Source organism: Takifugu rubripes, chromosome 1, assembly GCF_901000725.2.
Source record: "Takifugu rubripes chromosome 1, fTakRub1.2, whole genome shotgun sequence".
In the NCBI taxonomy this organism is placed as follows: Eukaryota; Metazoa; Chordata; class Actinopteri; order Tetraodontiformes; family Tetraodontidae; genus Takifugu; species Takifugu rubripes.
The window spans coordinates 20,177,540-20,189,633 of record NC_042285.1 but is presented as its reverse complement, the minus strand read 5'-3'; the positions used below and the strand labels follow the sequence as shown (position 1 = coordinate 20,189,633).

The 12,094-nt window shown below is 45.4% G+C and overlaps 1 protein-coding gene across 1 annotated transcript; it reads left to right on the top strand.

The window, feature by feature from the left end:
- On the top strand, positions 1 to 4,481 carry tank (TRAF family member-associated NFKB activator). The gene is made up of 8 exons (XM_003961963.3): positions 1 to 164; positions 1,334 to 1,475; positions 1,593 to 1,701; positions 1,824 to 1,891; positions 2,432 to 2,490; positions 2,574 to 2,692; positions 3,131 to 3,528; positions 4,051 to 4,481. Exons 2-8 carry the CDS (start codon positions 1,377 to 1,379, stop codon positions 4,219 to 4,221), a joined length of 1,023 nt encoding a protein of 340 aa, XP_003962012.1. The 5' UTR covers positions 1 to 164; positions 1,334 to 1,376; the 3' UTR covers positions 4,222 to 4,481.
- The last annotated feature ends 7,613 nt before the right edge of the window (positions 4,482 to 12,094 follow it).

The window sequence follows — 12,094 nt, the reverse complement described above, 5'->3', positions numbered from 1 at the left end:
GAGCCGGGGATTCCCCGAGGGAAGTTCCCAGCTCGACTGGGCTATGTAAAACACACACATACACTACCATATTCTCCCCGGTGTTTGGTATCTCTGTATCACAGGATTGGACTGCGTTGGTGTCAGAAACACAAATTGGGATTTTAACAGTTACTCGAATGAAGGTAAGGCGACAGTCACTCTCCGGCAGCGAGGGCAACTTGCGGACGGCGTCGCTCCTCGTCGCCACCGGCTGAATGAGCTCAGCCTCGCCGGTCGTGAAGTTCAGAGAATACGGAACTGTGTGGAATGGGTTTAGAAGTTCGCTTTAAAGTGCTCAAAGGTTGTGTATGCGAAGGCTTCCAGCGTTACCGTGGCTTTACTGTGTGTGTGTCAACAGAAAGCAGCGGCTTTAGGGTCACATCCATTATTCGTGCTGTTGATGGACACGCGTCCGTCTCCGTGCGTCGCCCTTCGGGGGCTCAGGCGCTCCGGATGCGCCAGAGTTGCTGAAAAGGTTCTGGCACCGCTCAGGAAAAGACACCCAAGTCGGTCTGGGTTGCGTCAGTGGTCTTCCACCAGTTGAGCAAGATTCTGCAAATGCGTTGGGCAACTTGGTGCCATTAATGGTCACCGGGCGATCAGGAGTCGCAGCGAGGCGTTGACCAAAATGTGGATATCACCGTTGTCATGGATGATACAACTGTCAGTGTTCTTTCCAAACCTCAGTGCATCAGTGGCTCTCATTAATCCTCATGAAGATGTATGTCAAAGTAGTTCTATTTTAAATGAATTCTAGTTTAAAGTTGTTTTAAATTGTGAGGCATAGCAAGCTTATTCTGGTTCTCCCTGTACTAAAGCTGCTTCTTCCATCCTAAAAAGTGAGTATTTAAACATTTAATTGCATGGGAAATAGTATGTGATCACTCATTATAATGAACAAATAATTCAAGTTTACTGATGATTACAAAGGAACTGGTCGAAATGTCAGCCTTCCTCATTACATGCAGTCGTGCGTGTGTTATTATTGTTGAAAATATTACCATTATCATTTTAAAAGATGGTTTTGGGTTGAAATGTTCCTACACAGATGTTTCAAGAGTTTATAGTTACACTGCTCCTGGTTCTTTATCACATTTTGCTCAAGCGTAAGCTGTGTGGGCTTGAGGCTTGCAAGGCTAAACACTTGTTATAGGGTGCAAACATTGACAGAGTAACTGGATCTCTATGGACACGCACATTTATCTATTTATTCCATCTTTTGCATCCTGGTGTCAGTAATATTCTAAGAGCAACTTCACATTTTAGCTCTTGTGCTGCCACTTGGTTCTGACATGCACTGTTCCCCTCCCAGGGCCCATGCCTGCTGCGTCAGTGATGTTCGTGCAGAACACGGCATGGAAAGGAACATCGGAGATCAGCTCAACAAGGCTTTTGAGGCTTATCGTCAGGTCTCCATTGAGAAGGACAATGTTAAAAAAGAGCTGCAGCAAAAGGTAACGGCGGGGTGACGAACTCGCTGTCAAACTGTGAATCCGATTAGTTGCAGTTTCTGCTTAAACAAATCGCAAATATGATGCCAGGAAAATAATGTAAACCACATTTTTTTACAGACTGAATATTACGAGCGTTACACTCAAAAGCTCCAGAAGCAGATAGAGGAGCAGCAGCTGCTAATTTCAGAGCTTGAAGCGAGGTTATCAGCGACGAGGAACCGTCCAGGTTAGTGGGGTGAACCTGATCATCCGTCTGCTGTCAGCAAGTCCCCGTGGAGATCCGTGTGTTTGCGATTGTGACTTTACCTCCTCACTGAACTGTGAATTTCCACCGCTTTCTCCAAGCAGAGATGAAATGTGAACCCTGCAACCATCTGCTCGATGGGGCCGGCGCTTATAGGAAGATACAGTACCTGGTACGTTTGCTGAGCGGCAGCGCTCCTGATTGTGTTTACCATTGAAATCTGACGGCTGTGAAACTAGTTTTTGCACAGTTCTCGTGCTAAAAATGAACACCGAGTCACCTTGTAGCTTGTTCTCATGTGTTGACAGCATCGTAGCTTGATGCCCTTTATAAGACAGCAAAGGAAAATCAGCACACGCGTGTGTGAACCTGTGGACACGGACCTTTCTGGTCTTTATCTGCATAAAAATGACATGGAACAAACTTCATTGCTTTTAACCTGCCCCTGTTCAGGTTTTCCCTAATCATCCGAGGAAAACATCATTGCCCTGCTGCTGTTATGGCGTCAACCCTGTTTGACTTCTCTAAAGGTGGATCTTGCTTTACCTCACCAGATGGTGCTAGAGGATAACATCATTGCAAAGCTCAGCGGCTTGAGTTTGCTGCACTTAGAATTGTTTCCGCTAGAAGCCTGCAGATGGAATGACATATTTACGAATGATTTTTACAAGACCTTTGCTAATTAATGCAAACTTTCTTTATGTTTTATTAGGAGAACAGGGGGACGGTTGCTGCGACTCCTAACATGCTGGTCAACAGCAACAGTGACTCGTAAGTATCTGCCTGTGCGTGGCGACCACCTGAGTCCGTGTAAATGTGTGTGGTCTCCGTCACGCTTTGCCTCGTGTTGTCAGTCAGGACATGCTGGACGCATTTGAAGCCATTCAGGGGAAATTCCGACAGATTCAGTCTCTAACTAGAAGACAAAAAGACCAACTGAAGCGGTTCCGTGGTGGAAATGAGACGTCCAACGGTAATTTTAAAGTTTATCATAACCAGTTATTTTCCTAATTTAATTATTTTGAAGAAAATGTGTTGGAGTAAATTAGGATTTATTGCAGTCATAACAAGTGTAAGATTTTCTTACTTTTTCTTTGTTTCCTACGCTAATGAGATGACAGTAGGGATAATCTTGAACGCTACGCTGACCTTTTGAACCACGGCTGACTGTTTTAGTAAAAATAGTGCGGCTTGAGTGATGCTGGCTCCGAATACAATCCAGATAATTAATCATGCGCCAGGATTATTCATTTTAAAGTCAGTACAGTGCTGAAATATGCTTCTCCTGTGCTCACGGTCATTAGAAACAATAGGATGGCGTTTGTAACGTGCATGGTTACATCAGATGTCCTCGGTTATGTCATCATTCTCCTCAAGACTGAAAAACTCGTGTTTTTCCACCGTCCGTCAGATCAGCGCTTCTCCATGCCCATCCAGTGCACAGACCGTGCGGAAGAGGTGGAGACACCCTTTTCCACGGGGCTGAGGCCGGCGGTGGACATCCCGCTCCCGCCCTCGTCCCTGGCACCCTGTGGTGCCAGTTCCGAGGACAGGGACTTAGTGGACTCTCTCAGCAAATTGAGCCTGAAGTTCCCGCCCCCTGCAGACAGTGAATATGACTTCCTGAACAGTACTCCAGAGGGGAACCTCGGTCTGACCATGCCCACAAAGCGGCCCCTCACCATGGTCCCCGGCACACTGACAGAGGAGCAGCCTGTGGAGCTGCCCATGCCTTTTGTCTACCCTACATCCCCCTCCCACTCATCATCGCCCTCGCTCTCTCAGGAGATGGTGCGAGGACCCCAGCAGGTGAGAATCACAGGACAAGATCTGAAGAAACTGGTAGGAAATTAGCAGTTCCTGATTGGTCTTTGCTAATGGAGGAGTAAAATGGTGTGAAGTCCAAAAAGAGAGAAAAAAAACCCCTTGGCTTAACTTGAACCATATTACTGCGTAATGTGTGCTGATTCTTTTTTTATTTAATCATGGACACTCTGGTTATATTTGGCATCTTTTGCTGGAAGGCTTGAGCCAGATGGAAGCACATTACCAGTGTCTGAATCTGATTGAACAAATTTGCTGGAGAAATTGGATGTCGTGTGCTGATGTCAGTGTAAAAAACTGCCAGTGACATACAGTAAGATATCAATATTTGCCATCTGGTTACATTAACACAGGTATTTATAGCAGGATGCTTTGGATGAACACAAAAATACTTCAATAGTGATGATTATTTTAATTGTTGTATCACACGGACAGTCAGCTGCTCCGTCATGTATTTATTACTCAGTAATAATAATAATAGGTCGTTTCCTGTGATTGGTTGTGCAGCCCCTGTGGAGCCCCGAGCTGTGCGATACCGTCGGCATGGGGACAGAGGCGTCGGAGTCTCAGAGCAGCAGTCCAGATAAATGTGCCTTCTGCCACGCCGTGGTTCCCCAGGACCAAATGAACAGCCACCTTTACTTGCATTTCTCCCCCAAGAATGAAGCCCATGAGTGACTGTGGAGGCAGAGACTGACAGGCCACAACTGTGGCGGCGACGGCGGCGGCGGCGGCGGCGGCTTAAGTGCGCCGTCCCTGTCAGTGAAATGACACTGCAATAAGACTTGAATTTATTTAATGTTGAAGAAATAAGTGGTACATTGCTTTCCTCGCTGTATTTTATTTTTCTAATACTTCACTGAGATTTTGCTGCGGTGAGAAACGTGGTCTACATGAGCAAAATAAAACCATTTACTCTTACAGCACTTTTTAAAAAATATTGAAATCATTTTGTAAACATAAAGCACATTGGGATGCTGTTAGATCCAAAAGGGCCTAATATTTATTTGCTTGCATTCAGATGTGTATTTTATGTTAAAAAATGGATTGCAAGCACTTTTTCCACAGATGAGAATTTTCATTTTTAAACATTTTTAACCACCATGTTTGTTATTTACAAAGTCTGCGGAACAGGACGAGTGTCATGTGTTCAATCCTCAGCGCATGTGGCAACACCCCTCCTTGGATGCAACGTCACGGTTAGTTGTGAAAGGAAAATTGGTATTTATACAGAAATCTTTTATTTTGTAGGAACAAAACCACACGTGAGGTTTTACTGCAGTGTCAGAGTGATGACCACGGACTAGAAACACAGTTTCTTACTTTTGGCAGCTTTGTAGATGTGTTCAGCGGCAGAGCGTAAAGCTGTAGATGCTCTGCTTCTGGACTCACCTCAAACGCTGGAGAGGACGCTTATTCTCAGTGTTTCACAGCTTCAACAATGACTCACAAACGCGTGAAACAATTGTAACAACGCTGCTGGCTCGCCCAGGAAAGCTCTCGCATATTTATGTCATTTCTCTCACGCGTTGCCGTTAAATAAGGAGCAAGTGCCCACAAGCTGCTGCCCATCTATTCTGGAATTAAATACATTTTTTAAAAAACCTCCATCGCGTCAGGAACACTCAGGAGAAAAATACAGTCAGGTTTTTTGGCAAATACACAGGCCTAATGATCCTCTCTGGTTAATCTGTGAAGAGCTGAACATTGTGCAGCCTGCGTGCTTTTCTCTCTGGGATCATGAACATCTGCTTGCTCATAATTATATTGTCATTCATTGTTATTTGGCAGAGGAAACTAGCGATGACAGCTAGCTTTTTTTTGTGCATACTTCCACGCACTGTAAATTTACTCACATATGCAGTAATTTGAGCTAATTAAGAAAACTCCCTCCCCTTTGAAAGGTTGTGATTGCCACCATCTCTTGTGAACCATCAGCTCTGTCCCCTCTGTCCTCTCAGGATGCTTCCCAGAGGCCGCAGATTGGGAGGAGATTCGGGAGCGTCAAAATGAAAGCGAATGAAAAGAGGATATGGATCAAGATGGAGGAGTAGCAGGCTGATTACAAGGTGTCAAAATTGCCAGGAGCAAGGAGGTGAAAGCAATCAGGGGTGGGAAGAGTGCAGCATTCGTGAGGGGCAACTAATTATCCATCTCATTTGTGGAGAGAAGCATTGGAGGCAGCTCTAGCCTGCTGAATGGTGACAGATTGGTGCGGAGGAGAGGGGAGGTGTTAGAACAATGGAGCCCAGCTCACCATCATTACTGCATGCTAATCAGCGCTGCTTCCAGTCGCCAGTGGGTTTGAGAAGATGGAGAAGTCAGCGGCTATAAGGGACGGCCGTCATTTTTGAGTGGACAGGGGAAGGAGGAGGCTGAGGCTGGAGGTGTCGGCGCTTTAGCCTGACTTATTTGAACATAAAAGATCTGCTGGATGTTCTGGAGTGCATAGATGGAGAGATGGTGTAATATATATTGGTAACAGTTAAATGTACCACATTTGTCTGTAACCTAATGAGGCCTGTGATAATAATTCACATCAAATGGAGAAGCGGAAAGATTAATGCGAATATTGGTCATAATATCAGCTTTAATATAATATTCTTATGATTGTATGATGTTACTGATGCTGTACAGCAGCTTGAAGCTCTGTACAGCAGGGATACTGGGTAGCAACAAATTATTTAAGTGGACTGATTCTGATCAGGAGAGGAAAATGTAAATCATGTCCAAAAGAAGGTCAAGACTATTGGAACTGGCCAATAATGTCGTCTCTTGTTCTAGTCTGATCTGTTCATTGTAAATGCATAAAAATACACAGCAAGACTCAAAGTATGATTAATGTTCTTTGGACTATAGACGGAGTTGCAGTCAAAAATCCAATCCACTCATATGTCCGTAATATTTTTATTCACACATTTTAGTTCTTTCATCCACCGCTGCAATGGTCTATTCTGAAGAAGTGATTGAAATGCATTTGATGAATTTACACAGTAAAAGGAAACCAAAGACTCTTCGTTACACCGTCCTCCATTGCCATTTAAGTCGATTATAACTGCACACTGATAAGGTGTTCATCCACAAAGCCTTTATCTTATCTAAATATTACAAAACAAGGTTGATCAGATCACGCCACCGCCGCACAAAAAGGGAAATTGTTAAAGGCTTTAATCAAAAAGAAACAAAACAGGGAGCTAGCAAGTGGATTAAGGTCACCTGGCTAAAATGGCCTCTTCACATCAATGTCACCTCGGTAATTAACAACTTTGGAGGGAAGCATATTCAGCTGCCTGCGCACTGGTCACCGTTTGCACGAGAGACTGCCAACTCTCATGGCGTCACGGGCTGTGAGTATCACCTCACAGTTGTCTTGCCATGCGTCGAGCTCCGCGCGCTCTCTGTGCAGAAGTGGTGGAACTGGCTTTTGAGTCCGATTAAACGTGTTGAAGCCGTCGCTGCCTTGTGCAAAATCACAGACAACAGCCCCCCCCCCCCCCCCCCCCTGCGCCACCGCCACCACCACCACCTCTCCATTGTGTTTGCTTCAGTGCTGGTCTGAGAGCCCTGATTTCCGGAGCAGAGATTTGGCAGTCACAGCAAGTGATGACAGAGGCAGTGGTGAGATCGCACCCGGAACCCCAAAGGAGGCTCGCGTTTCAGGCGGACGAGGGGCTCGTTCAATACCCACAACACAAAGAAATTCTTTGTAAATGTGCCATTGTTCAGAAAAATCGCCACCGACTAAAAGGCTACTTTCATATCTTTTCAACATTTGTAAACTTCTGAACTTTTTTTTTGAAGACATTTCGCTGCCAATTTCAAAGACAGTCTCTTGAGATATAATGGTCTTATTATTTCAGCGTGCCATCTTATTTCCTCACGGATGGAGCGCGGGGATGTTTGGACGATGGTAACTTGCAATTCAAGGGTTAAGGCGGCATGAAAGAATCCATTCTCGCTTTAATGACCTTGCCTTGCTGGCCGAGGACGACAGGGAACATGCTCCTGACTTGTACTGAATTTGCCAATTAACACCTCCAAAAACAGGCTGCCTCTGAACATCACCAATGTAGGGAGAGGAGGTGCAGCTCTCATGCACTTTGTTTTTCTGCCTCTGATCTCGTGGAAAAAAGGTCTGTTATTTTATAGCGCGAAGAGCCGTTATTCTCAATGATTTTTGCTGCATTTGCAGTCGCTGTCGGACAGACTGGTAATTATACTGGAAAATATTTCCTGTGCTGCGTGTGTCTGCATGTAGCTGTTGGAGATTAAAATTGTCACGTGTCCATATGGTCATGTGCGTCTTCAATTAGACCCTTGGCTGGTAGCTAAGATACACCGTGCTTAGCTGTAGCTTTGTTTATTCTTATTGTTTTTTTCATAAAACAGACAATAAAAAAGACAGATAGAGGAAAACGACATCCACTTGGAGCAGCCAACCCTCTGGTTTCACACATGCTTATCAGACTCCCAACCAACACCTAGCGCAGGTGTGAATATCGAAATCCCTTGTGAAAATGGCAGTGGATCCTCCTGCGCTGTCCTTGGGGTCCTCTTACATGGAGCCGTAGCTTTGCATGGGGCTGGAAATGCTGCTCCGCTAATAACAAAAACTGCAGAAACACCTCTGACTAAGTGTAAGGTGGACATTCTTACACCATGTGTGCCTAATGACTGAAGCACAAAAATCACCCACATCTAATTGATAATGGAGCTTTGAGCCATGACAAAATTGCTTCACAATTCATTAGCAGATTGTTTAACAATATATAATAATTGAAAGATTGTTACATTATTGATAGCAGCTCACACTACGGGGAAAACGCCTCTAATAATGAAGTGCAATGGGCCGTAATACGGAAGATAACACTCTGAGTGTGCTCAGTGTACAGTTAAAACAACAAAGGCCTTGTGCGAGCGCTCTGGCAACTTCAGAGGCACAAACACAACAGAAGTGATCGTCACAAATGGATGGACACTCGCGGTGTCCCCTCACCAGCCCAGCAAATCACAGCTCCCATCTTTGAGCCACGTCTGCAGGATACGAGCCTCGCGAGTGACGCCGCTCTCAAATCAATTCATTTATGCGGCGTCGAGAAACCATCTGGCTTGATGAGAGGTGAAAGTCAACCTGGCAGGTCATCTTCCTGACTGACACCTCGCAGAATTGGTGGGAAGACGGCCTCATTCACCATCTTTGCTCGGACTCAGCCCTCGCGGCCACCTAGCCTCGTCTACCACCAGTTTTTTGTTGCAGGACAAAACCTATTCAGCATATCGGTCTGGTTGTTTACTAGCCCCAGATAGTAGGAGATAACACTTTCTGTGTTCTCTTTGTGGAAGCTGTGAAAATGGCACGCCATATGTAATACTCCTGCTTGCTATTGGTTTTGCCAATTCCCCCAAGATCGACCATTCCCGTGCCAACCCCATCTCTTTGTCTTTCTGATTAGACCGAGCTTGTTGGATCTGATTTGTCTTCGATGCCACGTCTACCGTGCGGCTGTCGATTTCCCTCACCGACCAGTAAAAATAACATAGGGTTCAGACTCACCTCCGAGAACTTTGGTTATAATTAAGTCAGGGATTTTTATAGCGCTGATAAAAGAGAAAATAAAACCCCGAAGACCAGTTTAAAAGCAAGCGGGGGGCAGGAAGACAAAGCACCCCCCAGCACACACGCACGCGCGTACACACACACACACACACTTCTAATTCGGTGCAAAAACAAATTGGCTGCATATTTTGTTCACACCTTGTATAACCTGGGGATAGCAGGCCCCAGGTCTCCCTCGTCATACCTGTGACAACACCCTGCAAAGTGCTCCCAGTGCCCTAATCTGTGAGGCAGAGGCTTGCTGCTGCCGCATGGAGATGTTGTTTTCCTCGTCCTTAGCTGCTTGTCTCTGTGGTTTTTACATCCACACACCCACCAGAGTCGCACGACGTAAGGCAGGATCTGTGAGTGTCTCGCAAGCCACCGATGTGTGTTTTTTTTTTTTTTTTTTGTAGATATGTTAGCGTGCAGGAGCAAGCAGTGAAGACATACTGATGGTGATTTGCAAATGGCACTCAGACCATGATTTTAGCATCAACAGATGGCCGGTAGATTGGTTTAAATGAGTAACACCACTGCCTGTTTTAGAGTTGGCTCGAGCGGTAGAGTAGTGTAGCACCGTCTCCTCATATCTCTTTGTGTGAATGATGATGTCACGGTGAGAGATGCCAGTGGGATCAGACCTACTCAGCGATGCCTGCGATAGGGACCAGCTCCGGGAGATCCCTGTCTGGCTGCATTATTCAACAATGCTCCCTAGCTCTCCCAGGAAAAGGAGCCTGCTGAATATTTGAAAGATAGAATTTGATTTTTTATTTAAGTGTAAAGATGTGGACGGGAAGGGAAAAGGGGGGTAAATGTGTCGCCAGCCGGCGCAGCCTGGATGGCCAACGAGGCAAGATGCCGAGTTTTTCAAACTCATACAGGGGCCTTCTTGGCCATCGCTCTGGGAGGCATTTTGGAAATATGGGCTTCTTTGACCACCTTTTGACAGCAACCAGGAGATTATTCTAAACTCATATTTACAAATGCCAATTAGTTTAGAACTCACGTACCGGCTCCCTTGCTTTCTTTTCTGCCATCGCCATCGTTTCGTAGCTGCAGAAGCTCCACCTGTAACTGCTGCTGCCCCCCTCCCCGCCCCCCTAGATGTTTTGTAACATTTCACATATCAATATTTCAGCTGCGACAAAAGGCAGGAAATCTGCTCAGTGATAACGCAGCAGACATTGTCAAAGACAGCGTTCGCTCGTTCTAAAAAATAAAAAATAAAAAGGCAGCCGAACCACTGCTCAGATCCTGACGAGCCAAGCTGTGTATTGATCCGCCTGGCTCTGAAGACACTGTCACGTCACCTTTGCATTTAAGTGTTATCTTGTCAGCTGTAAATGATCTGGCTGTCAGATCTGGGACACCCCGGGAAACTTGATGCTTCTTTGTTTCAGAAGTTCAAACGTCAACAAGGTGGACATTTTAGTTTAGCTTTACACACAAGTGACTCATAAGAAATGAGAATTCCCTACATAGTACGAGTCCGAGTCGGCTGTCATCTTAAAGTTAAAGCTAGTCTTCTCATGCTAGTGTGACTAATTAAAATAGACAGCATACAATAAATGCTATCAAAAGCTCTTCAGCGGCTCAAACCAAGTGCAAATTGCTGCAAAATTGATTCCTTCGTTGGAGCAGATGTAGCTGAGAGTTAAAAAGTGGGAATCCAACGTCGTGGTGAAAGGGCTCAAACTCTTTGAACGAAGGTGTGGTAACAGGGTGCAAATTTGAAAGCAAATTCGCTCCCTGTTAAAGCTCACATAGCCTCTAATGACAACACTGCCGCTGTTTTGCACTTGCGGGACTAATTTTCATGTTTTCACTCACGTTTGTGTGAAACGTTCTTTGGCCATTGTGTAATCGTTTTCCTTTTTTCTTCTTAATAATCCACGCACGGTCCCCACGTTGTCCCGGCGTACCGCACACATTCCGGACACTTCAAGCGTGTTTCAGGATGCTCTTGGAGATGTCTCAGGTCAGGGGTGCTGGGCCACGGTTAGAGGCAGCAGCAGGACAGCAGCCAATAGTTCACACTTGTTGGAGCGTATCGCGAGGCTGTGAAGACGGATTTTCTGTTATATTATCCGGTTCTGTCCATTTCCCATCTTCGCTGCGGTGTGAAATTTTGGCACCGTGTGATATATTCCTTTTCAGAGGCGTTTGTGAATTTTACAGTGCGCGTATCGTTTGTGAGGCTCGTGCGGACTAAACATTTGTGGCAAAGACAGGAACCCGATTTATTTCGTTTTTCTGCCGTTTGTTTCTGGTGAAGTTTATCCAGGAACGCCTTCAGCGTGTTTGTTTTTTGGGGTTTTTTTCTGACGCCCCGGACCTGAGTGGAAGAGATATATGGCAAATTATGTCACTTTTATTTTTCCTCTCAACTTGGAACACAGTTCTCCTCCCTGTAGAATTCAGAACTGATCATTAACCTTTTCTTTAGTTCCTTCCCTTGCCTGGTCACATTTCCTGTCTATTTGGTTCCTGGCCCCATATGCCACTTTCCTATTTCCTGCCTGCAGACAGCAGGGAGTAGCTCTATTATCACCTTCCTAGAGCTGTCTTTGAATGTGAGAGGCAATTCCATTTCACTCAGCCATAGGGAGGAGGAGGGCAAAGAGGAGGAGGAGGATGAAGAAGCGAAAAAAAGAAAAGCAGCACAAAGCCGAACACACATAAATTGGTGTAGGGTTCCTTGTACAGTTGAAAGTGAGATTATTTGCCTTTGTGGACATATCCTACTCAGATTTAGGGGTCATCTAATGCTCCTCTGTGCAGGTTTCTAGGGTTAATTGCTCCTTGAGGTCAAGTAAACTCCATTTAGAGGCCTTCTTTTGAAATATTAACAAACTGAAAGCAGCTATATTACACTGCTGTGAAGCTGCGCTAAACACATCAGCGGCGTCTGCATGGCTTCCACTCTCGACTGCGCTCCCTCCATTTTGC

What these genes read in the sequence shown, in the direction of transcription:
- tank (XM_003961963.3), top strand. Translation starts at nt 1,377, where the DNA reads ATGGAAAGGAACATCGGAGATCAGCTCAACAAGGCTTTTGAGGCTTAT. An exon ending in AAAAAGAGCTGCAGCAAAAG is followed by an intron (nt 1,476 to 1,592) that starts GTAACGGCGGGG and finishes ATTTTTTTACAG; the next exon opens with ACTGAATATTACGAGCGTTA. An exon ending in ATAGGAAGATACAGTACCTG is followed by an intron (nt 1,892 to 2,431) that starts GTACGTTTGCTG and finishes ATGTTTTATTAG; the next exon opens with GAGAACAGGGGGACGGTTGC.